The following is a 19,459-nucleotide window of genomic DNA, read 5'->3' on the forward strand; positions in this document are numbered from 1 at the left end:
GTTGGTGAACTCCTCGGGCTCAATCTTAGCATCCTGTGAGCAGGAGAAGAGAGGGAGGTGTATTAACCCCTCAGCTCCTTGTTATGTGATGTGACACACTTGTACAACAGAGAGCAGAGCATGTGATTGAGGCGATGTGCAATGTGATTTCTGAGCACATTGAGATGAGGTGAAATCAGCTCAACGAAGGGGTTGATATTGATTTACATTTTAACATCCCCCTGGGAAACATCTCATTAACAACTCTGAATAAATCATATCCTAAACAACAGCATCACTCTGGATCATGTTAGAGTTTAATGCTGCCATCTACAGATGAAGAAATACATTATATCACACAACCTGTCAATGTCAGAAATATTCTTCCTACACTCCTAGAAAAAAGGGTTGTTTGGCTCCCCATAGGAGAACCCTTTTTGGTTCCAGGTAGAATTATTTTGGGTTCCATGTAGAACCTCTGTGTAAAGGGCTCTACCTAGAATCAAAAGGGTTCTACCTGGAACCAAAAAGGTTTCTTCAAAGGGTTCTCTTATGTGAACAGCCAAAGAACCCTTTTCGATTCCATATAGTACCTTTTTTTCTAAAGATTGTAGGGTAAAGAAAGTAGTATTCCATGTTTCTCTGTTGATAAGACAGTAATGTAGAGATAATGTAGAAATAATGTAATGATGTAATACAGTGGTAATGTAGAGGTAATATAATGAGTTAAGGTAGTGAGACTCACCAGTAGATCCTGGACCAGTGACTTGACATTTTTGGAGGTCTCAGGTGACGGAGAGTTGTGGGAAGCCAGCTTTATCAGGGTGGCCAAGAAGTTCTTACACTTCTTCACATTCTCCTGCATCTCCTAGGACATGGCGAATTCAATAAGCATGTAAAGATATGATTTTATCAATAAATATGTAGAACACTTTATCTTTCAGTGTTTGGGGATCGGAGAGGACACCGGGGAAGAGTGTGTTAGTGTATGTACATGTGTTTGTGTGTGAGGCTATGCCCACTATGCCCAGCTGTGTGGGGCCATGGCCATGGTGGTGACACAGCCAGCCAGCTGGCAGCTGTGGCAGCACTGGGGCTTGAGGAGCCTAACCAGCCCAGAGGAGGCCGGCAGACTGGAGCAGAGCAGAGTACAGACCTGGGAGATGACAGAGGCTCCTGGGGCTGCAGGGGCGCTGGTCTGTGGGGGCAGGGCTGGCTGCGAGGAGGCCTGGGCCCCAGCCTGGACCTGGGCCTGGGGGGCCATCACCACGGGGGCCTGGGGGGCCATCACCATGGGGGCCTGTTGGGGAGCCGTCACTGCCACAGCCGGCGCCATGGGGCCCTTCTGGAAGAGCAAGGAGCAGACAGAGAGATAAACAGGACGTGAAGGGAGCTTCCAGCAAGGCCACAGAGAACAGGAGGGAAACAGCACGGCGCTCCTGTCACATCGGGTGTCCTGACTTCTGTGGACATTGCTTAACAGAGAGGAGGGGAGGAGAGGGGACTGGGGGACTTTCAAGCAAAACAGCTCCTCCCAATAATGATGCACCTGACTAGAAAACTCTAAACATACCAGTAATCCCCCACCTGTGTCCCCCCACTGGCCTTGGACAAAACTATGTAAAGTGCCAGCTATACACAAATAATTCAATTTTGACTGAATATATCATTCAATAATTATCTCTCTGCTCTGTTAAAAGGGTCAGTGGGGATGCACCCACATTAGATAAACTTCTAGGTTTGTGTTGGCAAAAAGGTGAGGAGGAGGAAGAGGAGGAGAAGGAAGAAGAGCAACAGGATGAAGGGATGGGTAGAAGAGGAGGGTCTGACAGGGATGGAAGGATGGAGAGATGGCAAGTTCTGTAGTGGAGAGTCTGCTCACAGAAGGTGGCGCAGGGGAGGAGGAGACCTGGAGGACAGGACTTGGAGTGGGAGAGGGAGACGGCACCATCTTGGCCTGGACAGGTGGAGGACATGGCCGAATAGCCTGAGAGGTCACAGGAGACTGCAGAAAATATACAGAGAGAAAGAAAAAGAGACAGGGTCAGTGCAGGAGAGACAGGGTCAGTGCAGGAGAGACAGGGTCAGTGCAGGAGAGACAGGGTCAGTGCAGGAGAGACAGGGTCAGTGCAGGAGAGACAGGGTCAGTGCAGGAGAGACAGCGTCAGTGCAGGAGGAGGGCCAGGTGAGACAGGGTCAGGGGTGGGGGGATGAAGAAAGTGAGAGAGAATGACAAAGAGAGAGGGGACAGAGAGAAAACACAAAAGCAACGTGCCTTCAGGACGAGGAGAAGGAGAAGTGCAACATGCCCTGAAGACGTGGAGGAGAAAGGTCATTATAGTAGGAAGTGACAGTAAATCACTGTGGATCCACAGGATGAAACAGAGAGGATCTGATCTGATCCAGAGAGGAACAGAAGAGAAAACACTGTGATGCTGATGCCGAGGGTGAAGTACAGTAACACTATTCAATGGGAAGGACTAAAACAGTTCCTTTAATACAATGAGGGTCCCAACTAATATGAATGAATCAGTGTCCTTTGCTTGCAAATGTGCAAACTTGTTTTTTTGCCATATCGGTATGAAATATTGGTTATTGTTTCAGCCAAGAATCAATCCTATATTGGTGTATCCCTACAATTTGAAATGACTCATCACTGCACAGTCCTTTACTGGACAATCCAGATTATTGTACCCACTGTCAAGACAGAAGCCTCTCTTCACAGCACCAGGGCAGACAGTGAGAGGGAGGCTGGGCACTAACTAACACAGTACCATGCTGGTAGGAGGGCTGGGCACTAAGTAACACAGTACCATGCTGGTGGGAGGGTTGTGGCTGGGTACTAAGTAACACAGTACCATGCCGGTAGGAGGGCTGTGGCTGGGCACTAACTAACACAGTACCATGCTGGTGGGAGGGCTGGGCACTAAGTAACACAGTACCATGCTGGTGGGAGGGCTGGGCACTAAGTAACACAGTACCATGCTGGTGGGAGGGCTGGGCACTAAGTAACACAGTACCATGCCGGTAGGAGGGCTGTGGCTGGGCACTAACTAACACAGTACCATGCTGGTGGGAGTGCTGGGCACTAAGTAACACAGTACCATGCTGGTGGGAGGGCTGTGGCTGGGCACTAACTAACACAGTACCATGCTGGTGGGAGGGCTGGGCACTAAGTAACACAGTACCATGCTGGTGGGAGGGCTGGGCACTAAGTAACACAGTACCATGCTGGTGGGAGGGCTGGGCACTAAGTAACACAGTACCATGCTGGTGGGAGGGCTGGGCACTAAGTAACACAGTACCATGCTGGTGGGAGGGCTGGGCACTAAGTAACACAGTACCATGCTGGTGGGAGGGCTGGGCACTAAGTAACACAGTACCATGCAGGTAGGAGGGCTGGGCACTAAGTATCACAGTACCATGCTGGTAGGAGGGCTGGGCACTAAGTAACACAGTACCATGCTGGTGGGAGGGCTGGGCACTAAGTAACACAGTACCATGCTGGTGGGAGGGCTGTGGCTGGGTACTAAGTAACACAGTACCATGCCGGTAGGAGGGCTGTGGCTGGGCACTAACTAACACAGTACCATGCTGGTAGGAGGGCTGGGCACTAAGTAACACAGTACCATGCTGGTGGGAGGGCTGTGGCTGGGTACTAAGTAACACAGTACCATGCCGGTAGGAGGGCTGTGGCTGGGCACTAACTAACACAGTACCATGCTGGTGGGAGGGCTGGGCACTAAGTAACACAGTACCATGCCGGTAGGAGGGCTGTGGCTGGGCACTAACTAACACAGTACCATGCTGGTGGGAGGGCTGGGTACTAAGTAACACAGTACCATGCTGGTGGGAGGGCTGGGTACTAAGTAACACAGTACCATGCTGGTGGGAGGGCTGGGCACTAAGTAACACAGTACCATGCTGGTGGGAGGGCTGGGTACTAAATAACACAGTACCATGCTGGTGGGAGGGCTGGGCACTAACTAACACAGTACCATGCTGGTAGGAGGGCTGGGCACTAAGTAACACAGTACCATGCTGGTGGGAGGGCTGGGCACTAAGTAACAGTACCATGCTGGTAGGAGGGTTGGGCACTAAGTAACACAGTACCATGCTGGTGGGAGGGCTGTGGCTGGGCACTAAGTATCACAGTACCATGCTGGTAGGAGGGCTGGGCACTAAGTAACACAGTACCATGCTGGTGGGAGGGCTTTGGCTGGGGCACTAAGTAACACAGTACCATGCTGGTGGGAGGGCTGGGCAATAAGTATCACAGTACCATGCTGGTAGGAGGGCTGGGCACTAAGTAACACAGTACCATGCTGGTGGGAGGGCTGGGCAATAAGTATCACAGTACCATGCTGGTGGGAGGGCTGGGCACTAAGTAACACAGTACCATGCTGGTAGGAGGGCTGGGCACTAAGTAACACAGTACCATGCTGGTAGGAGGGCTGGGCACAAAGTAACACAGTACCATGCTGGTGGGAAGGCTGGGCACTAAGTAACACAGTAGCATGCTGGTGTGAGGGCTGGGCACTAAGTAACACAGTACCATGCTGGTCGGAGGGCTGTGGCTGGGCACTAAGTAACACAGTACCATGCTGGTGGGAGGGTTGGGCACTAAGTAACACAGTAGCATGCTGGTGGGAGGGCTGGGCACTAAGTAACACAGTACCATGCTGGTAGGAGGGCGGGCACTAAGTAACAGTACCATGCTGGTGGGAGGGCTGGGCACTAAGTAACACAGTACCATGCTGGTAGGAGGGCTGGGCACTAAGTAACACAGTACCATGCTGGTAGGAGGGCTGGGCACTAAGTAACAGTACCATGCTGGTAGGAGGGTTGGGCACTAAGTAACACAGTACCATGCTGGTGGGAGGGCTGTGGCTGGGCACTAAGTATCACAGTACCATGCTGGTAGGAGGGCTGGGCACTAAGTAACACAGTACCATGCTGGTGGGAGGGCTTTGGCTGGGGCACTAAGTAACACAGTACCATGCTGGTGGGAGGGCTGGGCAATAAGTATCACAGTACCATGCTGGTAGGAGGGCTGGGCACTAAGTAACACAGTACCATGCTGGTGGGAGGGCTGGGCAATAAGTATCACAGTACCATGCTGGTGGGAGGGCTGGGCACTAAGTAACACAGTACCATGCTGGTAGGAGGGCTGGGCACTAAGTAACACAGTACCATGCTGGTCGGAGGGCTGTGGCTGGGCACAAAGTAACACACTACCATGCTGGTGGGAAGGCTGGGCACTAAGTAACACAGTAGCATGCTGGTGTGAGGGCTGGGCACTAAGTAACACAGTACCATGCTGGTGGGAGGGCTGGGCACTAAGTAACACAGTACCATGCTGGTGGGAGGGTTGGGCACTAAGTAACACAGTAGCATGCTGGTGGGAGGGCTGGGCACTAAGTAACACAGTACCATGCTGGTGGGAGGGCTGGGCACTAAGTAACACAGTACCATGCTGGTGGGAGGGCTGGGCACTAAGTAACACAGTACCATGCTGGTGGGAGGGTTGGGCACTAAGTAACACAGTACCATGCTGGTGGGAGGGCTGGGCACTAAGTAACACAGTACCATGCTGGTGGGAGGGTTGGGCACTAAGTAACACAATACCATGCTGGTGGGAGGGTCCCAACTAATATGAATGAATCAGTGTCCTTTGCTTGCAAATGTGCAAACTTGTTTTTTTGCCATATCGGTATGAAATATTGGTTATTGTTTCAGCCAAGAATCAATCCTATATTGGTGTATCCCTACAATTTGAAATGACTCATCACTGCACAGTCCTTTACTGGACAATCCAGATTATTGTACCCACTGTCAAGACAGAAGCCTCTCTTCACAGCACCAGGGCAGACAGTGAGAGGGAGGCTGGGCACTAACTAACACAGTACCATGCTGGTAGGAGGGCTGGGCACTAAGTAACACAGTACCATGCTGGTGAGAGGGCTGTGGCTGGGTACTAAGTAACACAGTACCATGCCGGTAGGAGGGCTGTGGCTGGGCACTAACTAACACAGTACCATGCTGGTAGGAGGGCTGGGCACTAAGTAACACAGTACCATGCTGGTGGGAGGGCTGGGCACTAAGTAACACAGTACCATGCTGGTGGGAGGGCTGGGCACTAAGTAACACAGTAGCATGCTGGTGGGAGGGCTGGGCACTAAGTAACACAGTACCATGCAGGTAGGAGGGCTGGGCACTAAGTAACACAGTAGCATGCTGGTGGGAGGGCTGGGCACTAAGTAACACAGTAGCATGCTGGTGGGAGGGCTGGGCACTAAGTAACACAGTACCATGCTGGTGGGAGGGCTGGGCACTAAGTAACACAGTACCATGCAGGTAGGAGGGCTGGGCACTAAGTAACACAGTAGCATGCTGGTGGGAGGGCTGGGCACTAAGTAACACAGTACCATGCTGGTGGGAGGGCTGGGCACTAAGTAACACAGTACCATGCTGGTGGGAGGGCTGGGCACTAAGTAACACAGTACCATGCTGGTGGGAGGGCTGGGCACTAAGTAACACAGTACCATGCTGGTGGGAGGGCTGGGCACTAAGTAACACAGTACCATGCAGGTAGGAGGGCTGGGCACTAAGTATCACAGTACCATGCAGGTAGGAGGGCTGGGCACTAAGTATCACAGTACCATGCTGGTGGGAGGGCTGGGCACTAAGTAACACAGTACCATGCTGGTAGGTGGGCTGAGGCAGGGCACTAAGTAACACAGTACCATGCAGGTAGGAGGGCTGGGCACTAAGTAACACAGAACCATGCTGGTGGGAGGGCTGGGGCTGGGCACTAAGTAACACAGTACCATGCTGGTGGGAGGGCTGGGTACTAAGTAACACAGTACCATGCTGGTGGGAGGGCTGGGCACTAAGTAACACAGTACCATGCTGGTGGGAGGGCTGGGTACTAAATAACACAGTACCATGCTGGTGGGAGGGCTGGGCACTAAGTAACACAGTACCATGCTGGTGGGAGGGCTGGGCACTAAGTAACACAGTACTATGCTGGTGGGAGGGCTGTGGCTGGGCACTAAGTAACACAGTACCATGCTGGTGGGAGGGCTGGGCACTAAATAACACAGTACCATGCTGGTGGGAGGGCTGTGGCTGGGTACTAAGTAACACAGTACCATGCTGGTGGGAGGGCTGGGCACTAAATAACACAGTACCATGCTGGTGGGAGGGCTGTGGCTGGGTACTAAGTAACACAGTAGCATGCTGGTGGGAGGGCTGGGCACTAAGTAACACAGTACCATGCTGGTGGGAGGGCTGGGCACTAAGTAACACAGTACCATGCTGGTGGGAGGGCTGGGCACTAAGTAACACAGTACCATGCTGGTAGGAGGGCTGGGCACTAAGTAACACAGTACCACGCTGGTAGGAGGGCTGTGGCTGGGCACTAAGTAACACAGTACCATGCTGGTAGGAGGGCTGTGGCTGGGCACTAAGTATCACAGTACCATGCTGGTGGGAGGGCTGGGCACTAAGTAACACAGTACCATGCTGGTGGGAGTGCTGGGCACTAAGTAACACAGTAGCATGCTGGTGGGAGGGCTGGGCACTAAGTAACACAGTACCATGCTGGTGGGAGGGCTGTGGCTGGGTACTAAGTAACACAGTACCATGCCGGTAGGAGGGCTGTGGCTGGGCACTAACTAACACAGTACCATGCTGGTGGGAGGGCTGGGCACTAAGTAACACAGTACCATGCTGGTGGGAGGGCTGGGCACTAAGTAACACAGTACCATGCTGGTGGGAGGGCTGGGCACTAAGTAACACAGTACCATGCTGGTGGGAGGGCTGTGGCTGGGTACTAAGTAACACAGTACCATGCCGGTAGGAGGGCTGTGGCTGGGCACTAACTAACACAGTACCATGCTGGTGGGAGGGCTGGGCACTAAGTAACACAGTACCATGCTGGTGGGAGGGTTGGGCACTAAGTAACACAGTACCATGCTGGTGGGAGGGCTGGGCACTAACTAACACAGTACCATGCTGGTGGGAGGGCTGGGCACTAAGTATCACAGTACCATGCAGGTAGGAGGGCTGGGCACTAAGTATCACAGTACCATGCTGGTGGGAGGGCTGGGCACTAAGTAACACAGTACCATGCTGGTGGGAGGGCTGGGCACTAAGTAACACAGTACCATGCTGGTGGGAGGGCTGGGCACTAAATAACACAGTACCATGCTGGTGGGAGGGCTGGGCACTAAATAACACAGTACCATGCTGGTGGGAGGGCTGGGCACTAAATAACACAGTACCATGCTGGTGGGAGGGCTGGGCACTAAGTAACATAGTACCACGCTGGTAGGAGGGCTGTGGCTGGGCACTAAGTAACAAAGTACCACGCTGGTAGGAGGGCTGTGGCTGGGCACTAAGTAACACAGTACCATGCTGGTAGGAGGGCTGGGCACTAAGTAACACAGTACCACGCTGGTAGGAGGGCTGTGGCTGGGCACTAAGTAACACAGTACCATGCTGGTAGGAGGGCTGTGGCTGGGCACTAAGTAACACAGTACCATGCTGGTAGGAGGGCTGTGGCTGGGCACTAAGTATCACAGTACCATGCTGGTGCCCCATGGTGCTACTGGCACACAGCCCACTCTGCCAGCCTGGACCAGGCTTGACACCAGGAGGGGAGGAGGCCCTCAGTACTTACTTACTTACTTAATTACTTACTTCACACACACACACACACACACACACACACACACACACACACACACACACACCACACACACACACACACACACACACACACACACACACACACACACACACACACACACACACACACACACACACACACACACACACACACACACACACACACACACACACACACACACACACACACACACAGGGCCAACCGAGAGAGGGGAGAAGGGAGACAGGAAAGGGGACAATGAAGAGGGGAAAGGGGTTAGATGAAGAGGGCCCCTCCCTCCGAGTCTCTCCTTAGGAGAAAGTTTTGAGGGCTCAAAGAATGTGCAGTTAGGGGGTAGAGAATGGGGCTCAGAAGGGTGGAAGAGCCGGGGGGTGCATCGCCCCGCCAGCCATGCCTTCCTAACACATTCTCATTCACCAGCTAAAGCGTTGTTAGCTTTTTAAACCAATCCGGCAGTTGGATGATGAATGATTTAACACTTGTCGAAGGAAGGAGCTCGGCTCGAAATGTCTTCCGTTTTCCCTCACGGTCACAGGAGAGACAGACAGCCTGACAGAGAGGAGAGGAGCACAGGAATAAACACCATTCCCTTTCATATTCCAGCTCCTCTTCTTTTCACGTGTTGATGTTTATGTCAATGCTGGCAGCTCACTAATCTGCTATCAGTGACAGTTTTGAACTTCCGATTCACTCTGAGCCTAAATCACAATCACAACCAACTCTGCAATACCTTGTTACAGTGTTTATCTCAGGATGAGCAGGTAGGAAGAAGGGTAACAAGTTACGCAAATAAAAAATAACCGTCTTAATTTCTACGGCTCATGTGAAAGTAATTATATGCCAAGTCTGAGCCTACTGGTACCATAGTGTCTTGAGGTGCTAAGTCCTCCAGTAACAAACACGTACTTAGGTTATTACAATGCAATTACCATTTTACTTTGTAATTCTCATATATATGTTTTATAATGCTATTATTTTTCAAATTAGTAACAATCCATTGACTTGCAATCACACAGAATTAGAGGCTAAATACAGGTATAATGACACCCAATGGTAATCAAAGGTATTGCAATGCTCTTTTGTTCAGCTGAATTTTGCAAGTCAAGGAAATGCTGCCCCCTGGTGGAATTTATATGTTATTGTCTGCAGGTACAAGATATCTCATATCAGCTCTCAAATTGCCATTCCACAAACCCTTTCTGTTCAAAGCAGACACTTCGACAACAGAGTATACAAAATAAACTTTTGTTAAGCACAGTCAAGTTCAGCAGACACGTCTACTGACAAGTTGTCCAACAAGAGTCGTAAAAAAATATGACAATACAATATGGATTCAATACAATAAGCTTCACAATGAATCAGCGATGACACATTTTTTTATATATATAATTAGTTGCCTGTTTTGCATGTTATTTTGTCATTAATATGTGTCACATATCAGTTTGCAAACAATGTAAAAAACAAATATGACAAAATAAAGCCGCATACAAACATGGTCTCTTTTTTCTTTCTTGAGTAAGGCAGTTCCAAAATGCAGGTGTTTCAGCCTAGCTCAGCTTTTTCTGTGGTGGAGCGCCAGCCAGCAGAAAATACAGAGCGTAGGCGTTGGTAATCTTCTCTAGTTGCGCTGTGATTAGCTCAGTGTTCTGTCACTCATGGGACACTACGTCACCTCAGAACCTACAGGGTGACCTAGGCAGTTCAAGCCCCCTTGGATGCTGCCATAGATTTACATGATGAAGTGCCCATCCAAGAAGGCTCAAGGTCATTGGCAACATATAAATGGACTTCAAATCACGTTACACTACTTATACACTACTTTTTCTACTGCATCATTGATTGTATGTTGTTTTACTCCATGTGTAACTCTGTGTTTTTGTATGTTGTCGAACTGCTTTGCTTTATCTTGGCCAGGTCGCAATTGTAAATGAGAACTTGTTCTCAACTTGCCTACCTGGTTAAATAAAGGTGAAATAAAAATAAATAAATAAATAAATAAATACCGTAGCTTTGATTGGACTGATCATGTCAACATCATACTTTCAAAATCTTAGCTAGCAAGCTAGACAAGCAGTCATCATTATGAATCACGTCGACAATCTACCGGCAAATCTTTTTCAATCATTGTCATATGAAGAGAAATGATAGATAAAACGTATCGGTGATTATCGGCCATTGGACATAAACATTACACAACAAGTTGGAAATTGCAAATTCAACAATGAGTGGTTTGGAAGGAATCAGTGGCTAACTGCAAGCGTTTAAAAGCAATCACTATTTTACTTCCCCTGTCTGCTATTCGGTGGAGAGGGTGTGTGGTCCAAGTCTGGGTTTAAGGGTCTAAATTCCAAGCCGAAAAGGATAAACATTCACATGCAACACCATGGGCCACAAAAGGTTGAATACATTGGCCATGCTGTCAATCCAGCAGCATGACTTCTGCCGCGTTCAAAACAACTGGAAACTAAAAAATCTCAGCCATCAGTGAGTTCAAGACAACTGGGAACTCGGAAAAAAACGAGCTCAGATGGGAAAAATACGTTTTGAACGGTCATCCAACCAGGAATTCCAAGTCGGGAACTTGGGCCTCTTTCTAGAGCTCCGACCTGAAGATCACTGACGTAATGATTCAACCTTGTTTTTTTTCCAAGTTCCCAGTTGTCTTGAAAGCACCATAAATCCAGAGAATGACAGAATTTGATGACAAAATTTGCCCACAAGAAGGACCGATGTGCCACCTTCCTGTTCAAGTGAGCACAGCACAACAATGGTGAGTCCAAAAATGTATTGTATGCTATTGCATAATTTATGTAATATGCCAGGGAGATATGTACAGTTGAACTCAGAAGTCGACATACACTTAGGTTGGAGTCATTAAAACTCATTTTCAACCACTCCACAAATTCCTTGTTAACAAACTATAGTTTTGTCAAGTCGGTTAGGAAATCTACTTCTTGCATGACACAATACATTTTTCCAACAATTGTTTACAGACAGATTTTTTCACTTATAATTCACTGTATCACAATTCCAGTGGGTCAGAAGTTTACATACACTAAGTTGACTGTGCCTTTAAACAGCTTGGAAAATTCCAGAAAATGATGTCATGGCTTTAGAAGCTTCTGATAGGCTAACTGACATCATTTGAGTCAATTGGAGGTGTACCTGTGGATGTATTCAAGGCCTACCTTCAAACTCAGTGCCTCTTTGCTTGACATCATGGGAAAATCTAACTAAATCAGCCAAGACCTCAGTGTTGGCTGTGTTCTGTCTCCTAGAGACGAACGCACTTTGGTGCAAAAAGTGCAAATCAATCCCAGAACAACAGTAAAGGACCTTGTGAAGATGCTGGAGGAAACAGATCCAAAAGTATCTATATCCACAGTAAAACGAGTCCTATATCGACATGACCTGAAAGGCCACTCCGCAAGGAAGAAGCCAACGCTCCAAAACCGCCATAAAAAAGCCAGGCTGCGGTTTGCAACTGCACATGGGGACAAAGACTGTACTTTTTGGAGAAATGTCCTCTGGTCTGATGAAACAAAAATAGAACTGTTTGGCCAAAATGACCATTGTTATGTTTGGAGGAAAAAGGGGGATGCTTGCAAGCCGAAGAACACCACCCCAACCGGGAAGCACGGGGGTGGCAGCATGTTGTGGGGGTGCTTTGCTGCAGGAGGGGCAGGTGCATGATGGCATCATGAGGTAGGAAAATTATGTGGATATATTGAAGCAACATCTCAAGACATCAGTCAGGAAGTTGAAGCTTGGTCGCAAATGGATCTTCCAAATGGACAATGACCCCAAGCAGAATTCCAAAGTTGTGGCAAAATGGCTGAAGGACAACAAAGTCAAGGTATTGGAGTGGCCATCACAAAGCCCTGACCTCAATCCTATAGAAAATGTGTGGGCAGAACTGAAAAAGTGTGTGTGAGCAAGGAGGCCTACAAACCTGACTCAGTTACACCAGCTCTGTCAGGAGGAATGGGACAAAATTCACCCAACTTATTGTGGGAAGCTTGTGGAAGGCTACCCGAAAAGTCTGACCCAAGTTAAACAATTTAAAGGCAATGCTACCAAATACTAATTGAGTGTATGCAAACTTCTGACCCACTGGGAAGGTGATGAAATAAATAAAAGCTGAAATAAATCATTCTCTCCATTATTATTCTGACATTTCACATACTTAAAATAAAGTGGTGATCCTAACTGACCTAAGAAAGGGAATTTTTACTAGATTTAAATGTCAGAAATTGTGGAAACACTGAGTTTAAATGTATTTGGCTAAGGTGTATGTAAACTTCCAACTTCAACTGTATACTGTAGCTAAGAAAGTAATGCTAAGTGTATGTTGTGTAGTAAGCTGTTAGTAGCCAATGTGCATCACCATAATACTTCGGTCCCTTTCCCCCTCATAACTGGTGGTGCACATGCAGCCCATAGCCTGTTTTAGAGAAATATCCTTGAATAATTTAAGAGATTTCATTGTCTGCTGATATGCCCCCTTTATTTATCCTATGGTTCTGACTTGGTGTAAGAAGCTGTAAGAAAGGCCTATGTTCTGAATTCTGTCGCTGTACATTTCAAAAGTGCTGAACAAATAGTTATATTGACTATGTCCGTCTTAGCTCGCTCATTATTGTCTTAATAGAAATTACGGATTGCCTCTTATCCGCTCATCATTCCCTTATGCCATAGTTTGTACATCTCAATTTTCAGTTGAAACCACATTTGTTTAAGCAAGTCAGCCATATATGCTATGTTTTTGCCCCACCAAGATTGACATGCTAAAATAGCTACTGCAATTAATAACATTTCCACAGATGATTATAAGCACATTTCTATGAAATATTTACCAGCTCATTAAATTTTGAAAATAGGAGACCCGGAAGAGTCTTTCAAATAAGGTTCTTAATCCAGAGCTAATGCTCAATCAAAATAATAATATATAATTACACATAAAAACACAATACAAATGTTTGTGTCAAATACAGACCTGTCTGGATAAAAGCTCAATCGGCAAAGACCTGACATAATGTAAGTCAGATAGATTATATTTTGTTCACTAGTTTCAGATCACAGTTTAGACTATACGCATACAAATACAATGTTGTTACTACAGCAATTACAGTTACCAGAAGGACATAATGTAAAGTGTTACGACAACCATAAATCTATTCCAATTGTCTCAGAGGCTTCAGTAATGTAAAGTGAGACTACAGAGAGACAGCTAGGTGGCAGGCTATAACCACTAAATCTCTTTTGATATCCTCAGGGAATGTGTCTGCATACATTTACATTTACGTTTACATTTACGTCATTTAGCAGACACTCTTATCCAGAGCGACTTACAAATTGGTGCATTCACCTTATGATATCCAGTGGAACAACCACTTTACAATAGTACATCTATATATTTTTTTTGGGGGGGGGGGGTTAGAAGGATTACTTTATCCTATCCCAGGTATTCCTTAAAGAGGTGGGGTTTCAGGTGTCTCCGGAAGGTGGTGATTTGACAGTCAAATTCTTTACAACTATACCTAATGGTAAAACCTAGCTTCCTAGAGCAGCCCAGTGTGTAGATTAATCTTCTATGAAATAGATTACCACTTCAACATCCTATGCAATGCAGGCCTTTCCATCATAAGGAAGATCAAATGATGAGTTTCCCAAAAGCCAGAAGATATATAGATTCAGCAACTGTATTTTTCAATGTAATGAACTAAATCCATATTTTTGAATGAATATATCCCTCTGTGTAACTGATTCACAGAACAACTAAGGGCATGTCACACTGTGGTAGTGACAGTGGGATAGTAACTCTTACCTGTGGGGTAGTTGCTCTGAAGGTGGCCCCTGTAGTGGGGGTGGCAGTTCGGGGGGAGATGTTGTTCTGGGCCTGGGACTGGGCAAGGGCCTGTGCCTGGGCAAGGGCCTGCTGTGGGACCATCACCAGCTGACCCATCTCAGTGCGCACCAACACCATTCCTAGAGTGCAGACAAAGCAATCACACACAATATCCACAGTCAAAGTCAATACACTGACCTAAAAGGCACCTGGGCTGGCTGTCAATGAAATGCACCTATTTCAGTCACATAGTGACCCTAGAAAGTGACAAGGAGACCAGTGACAAGGAGATCACGTTGGATTTATGAAACAGTAGAATCAATTCTGATGTTCATTCTGATTTCCTAATGCCATGTTCAATCTGCCCATGAGAGCAGTACATTCCATTTACATCAGCATCAAATAGAATGAGAAATGATAGAGCTTTTATTACACAGTGTATCTGTTACTGAACATAAACGCCTCAAACAGATTTCCATAAGCCTCCTCTAGATTTACTCAGAGAACATGTAACTATACTATACATTTTCTCACTAACACACAAAAGCTACTTTAATCACTGAACATTTTGGGTAGGCTAATGGGTATGCTATAAGAGTAATGTCCAGACACAAGTAGACCCAATGTGACTTACAATATGTGTAGATCTCTGCAGAGGAACAACTGAAACAACAGCATACCACCCTGCATCTCCCTGCTGGTTTGCCTCTAAAGCTAAGGAGGGTTGGTCCTGGTCAGTCCCTGGATGGGATACCAGATAATGTTGGCGGGCTGATAGGAGGCACTCTTTCCTCTGGTCTAAAAAATGCCCCAGGGCAGTGATTTGGGACATGTCCCTGTGTAGGGTGCAGAATTTTGGATGGGACGTTAAACAGATGTCCTGACTCCCTGGCTGCGTTTACACAGGAAGCTCCATTCTGAAATGCTTTCCACTAATTGGTATTTTGACCAATCACATCAGATCCTTTCACATCAAGTTCCTCTAAGGCAAGGTTTCCCAAACTCGGTCCTGGGGCCCCACGGGTGCACATTTTTTTTTTTGCCCTAGCACTACACAGCTTATTCAAATAACCAACTCATCATCAAGCTTTGATTATTTGAATCAGCTGTGTAGTGCTAGGGCAAAAACCAAAACGGGGGGGGGGGGGGGGGGGGGGACGGGGACTTTGGGAAACCTTGCTCTAAAGAATGAACGTGTCCAGATCCTCAAAAAGTTATACAGATACACCATTGAGAGCATCTTGACTGGCTGCATCACCACTTGGTACGGCAACTGAAAGGCACCCGACCGCAATACACTACAGAGGGTGGTGACTAAGGCCCTGTACATCACTGGGGGCAAGCTGCCATCCAGGACCTCTATTCCAGGCATTGTCAGAGGAAGGCCCAAAAAATGTTCTAAGATTCCAGCCACCCAAGCCATAGACTGTTCTCTCTGCTATAGTACCGCACAGCAAGCAGTACCAATGCACCAAGTCTGGAAACAACAGGACCCTGAACAGTTTCTATTCCCAAACCACAAGTCTGCTAAATAGCTAATCAAATGGATACTCAGACTATCTGCATTGACCCTTTTAGCACTAACTCTCTTGCACTCTACGCACACACACTGGACTCTACCCACACACTCATACATACTGTACTTACACCCCAACACAAACATACACTACATAATTACAGCCTGAATTTAAAATACAGTAGATTCAATTTAGATGTTTTGTTACTGGCCTACACACAATACCCTATAATGTCAAAGTGGAATTATGTTTTTCTAAATGTTTACAAATTAATAAAAAACTAGAAGCTGAAATGTCTTGAGTCAATAAGTATTCAACCCCTTTGTTACTGGTAAGCCTAAATCAATTCTGGAGTAAAAATATGCTTAAGAAGTCACATAATAAGTTGCATGGATTCACTCTGTGTTCAATAATAGTGTTTAACATGATTTTCTATGACTACCTCATCTCTGTACCTACACATACAATTATCTGTAAGGTCCCTCAGTCGAGAAGTGCATTTCAAACACAGATTCAACAACAAAGACCTGGGAGGTTTTCCAATGCCTCACAAAGAAGGGCACCTATTGGTAGACGTGTAAAGATTTTAAAAAAGCAGACATGGAATATCCCTTTGAGCATGGTGAATTTTTAACTACACTTTGGATGGTGTATCAATACACCCAGTCACAAATATACAGGTGTCCTTCCTAACTGAGTTAATGGAGAGGAAGGAAACTGCTCAGGGATTTCACCATGAGGCCAAAGCAGACGTTAAAACAGTAAAAGTTGAATGGCTGTGATAGCAGAAAAGTGAGGATGAATCAACAACATTGTAGTTACTCCACAATACTAACCTAATTGACAGAGTGAAAAGAAGGAAGCCTGTACATCAGAGGAGGCTGGTGGGAGGAGCTAAAAGAGAACAGGATCATTGTAATGTCTAGAATTGAATAAATGGAACGGAGTCAAACATGTGGTTTCCATTTGTTTGATGTGTTTGATACCGTTCCATCAATTCCATTCCAGTCTTTATGATGAGCCCATCCTCCTTTAGCTCCTCCCAACAGCCTCCTCTGATGTACATAATCAAAATATTACAAAACATGCATCCTGTTTGCTACAAGGCACTAAACTAATACTGCCAAAAATGTGGCAAAGCAATTCACTTTTTGTCCTGAATCCAAAGTGCTGTGTTTGGGGCAAATCCAATAGAACACATTACTGAGTACCACTCTCCTTATTTTCAAGCATAGTGGTGGCTGCATCATGTTATGGGTCTGCTTGTAATCATTAAGGACAGGGGAGTTTTTCAGGATAAAAAATAAACAGAAAGGAGATAAGCACAGGGAAAAATCCTAGAGGAAAACCTGGTTTATTCTGTTTTCCATCAGACACTGGAAGATTAATTCACTTTTCACTAGGACAATAACCTAAAACACAATGCCAAATCTACACTGAAGTTACTTACCAAGAAGACAGTGAATGTTCCCGAGTGACAGTTTTGACTTAAATCTATTTGAAAGTCTATGGTAAGACCTGAAAATGGTTGTCTACCAATGATCAACAGCCAATTTGACAGAGCTTGAAGAATTTCGAAAATAATAATGTGCAAATGTTGCACAATCCAGGTGTGGAAAGCTATTAGAGACATACCCAGAAAGTCTCACAGCTGTAATCTCTACCAAAGGTGCTTCTACAAAGTATTTCAATTAGATATTTCTGTATTTCATTTTCAATACATTTGCTAAAATTTCTAAAAACATGTATTCACTTTGTCATTATGGGGTATGTGTGTAGATGGGTGAGAAGGTTTTTTTTAATCCATTTTGAATTGAGGCTGTAACGCAACAAAATGTGGAATAAGTAAAGGGGTGTGAATAGTTGCTGAAGGCATTGAATAGTCACCTCAACAACCTTGTATGCCTGCACACCGACTCGATATTGGTACTCCCTGTATATAGTAGCAATGTTATTTTTACTCTTTATTTAAACATTTTATTCACTGTGTATTCACTCCTCGTGTCAGTATTTGTATTTTTATCTTCAACTTTGTTGTTGGAAAAGACCAATAAGCATTTCACTGTTAGTCTACACCTGTTGTTTACGAAGCATGTAACAAATACAATTTTATTTGACATCAGATATTTTTCAGAGCTGATCTGATTAGTCAACATACCAATATATCTGAATTAGGCTGCCTGTGTAAACGCCACCTCAGTGGTCAGTAAAGATCCCATGGCTCTTATCATAAGAGTAGGGGTGTTAACCCCAGTCTCCTGGCTAAATTCCCAATCTGGCCCTCATACCATCATTGCCACCTAATCATCCCCCCGCCTCTGTAACTATTCCACAGGTTGTTGCCGTAAATGAGAATGTGTTCTCAGTCAACTTACCTAGTAAAAATAGGGTTGAATAACATAACCAAATAGCCTCTTAAAAAGCACATTGCATGTGATCTGTCCCCTTCACTGTTCTGGGCCTGCCTGAACAGCCTCATAGACAGGTGCTTACTCATTCAAACCCCAGTTAGAAAAACAGATCAGATGAACTTGCTAAACAACAGGTGAACTTGAACTTGCCACCTTCAACTCATAAACAAGTAACCTCAATTGAATCCTCTGAAAGCAGGCAATCAGAACACTAAGTCTTTTAGACACAACCTCAATCTCAGTCATAAAAGTGAGCCTCAAATCATCAGAGCATGACTGGCTCATTGTTTTTAAATGCACACAGCATGGATTCATTCAGACAGTTCATTCAGCGCTTGCAAACACATGGAGACCTAATCATGCGCCATGCTGAGCACATATGCAGCACTCACAGTGGATTGTCTTCAGGCATGTATTGGTGAGATGAGATGCAATATGGTCTAGAGGTTGAGAAATGCTCATAAACTCATAAATTGCCAGACAGTGATGTGCTCTGGGCCAGGAATTCCCTGCACTCCATGAAACTTCTCTTCTCCATTTAACTGAGGTTTGAATGATTGTGCAAATCAGAATATATCATACCAGTGGTATGCATATCCCGCTATTTGTTTATTTTAAATGTGTAACTTTGAGAGTATTATAGGACAGTGGCAAGTCTAATCTCCACTAGAGCTGGGCGATATGGACAAAAATAGCCTGAATTAATGCAATAACGATCATTTAATTATCCTTTAAACTACTACTAGTTTGATGGTTGTAGCCATCAATTGTCCCATTAACAATCACCCATATTAGCAATCTTATTTCATTTCAAACTTCATATTTCTTTACTTATCGTAATGAACAATATCAGCAAAATGCCTGTGATAAGTGATCAGTGTTGTAGGTGTCGATCATTTTCGTATTTTAAAAAAAAGTCCCTATTCTAATTCATATTATCTACTGAGTCAAGGTTTTTGAGCAACATGAAATAATGAGCACATACAAAATGCATGAGTAGGCCTATCTG

At 45.9% G+C, this 19,459-nt stretch overlaps 1 protein-coding gene across 1 annotated transcript in view; it reads right to left on the bottom strand.

Moving 5' to 3' along the window:
* Window positions 1–19,459, bottom strand: part of LOC106562390 (transcription initiation factor TFIID subunit 4) — a 97,217-nt gene that overhangs the window by 74,691 nt on the left and 3,067 nt on the right. Inside the window, exons 2-5 of the mRNA XM_045689292.2 lie at window positions 14,502–14,662; window positions 1,136–1,324; window positions 725–847; window positions 1–33 (exon numbers count right to left, since the gene is read on the bottom strand). The exon at window positions 1–33 is cut by the window's left edge and continues 57 nt beyond it. Coding sequence (XP_045545248.2) covers window positions 1–33; window positions 725–847; window positions 1,136–1,324; window positions 14,502–14,662 — 506 coding nt within the window. The remainder of the gene's footprint in view (window positions 34–724; window positions 848–1,135; window positions 1,325–14,501; window positions 14,663–19,459) is intronic.

Source organism: Salmo salar, chromosome 11 (assembly GCF_965601325.2).
Source record: "Salmo salar chromosome 11, fSalSal1, whole genome shotgun sequence".
Lineage (NCBI taxonomy): Eukaryota > Metazoa > Chordata > Actinopteri > Salmoniformes > Salmonidae > Salmo > Salmo salar.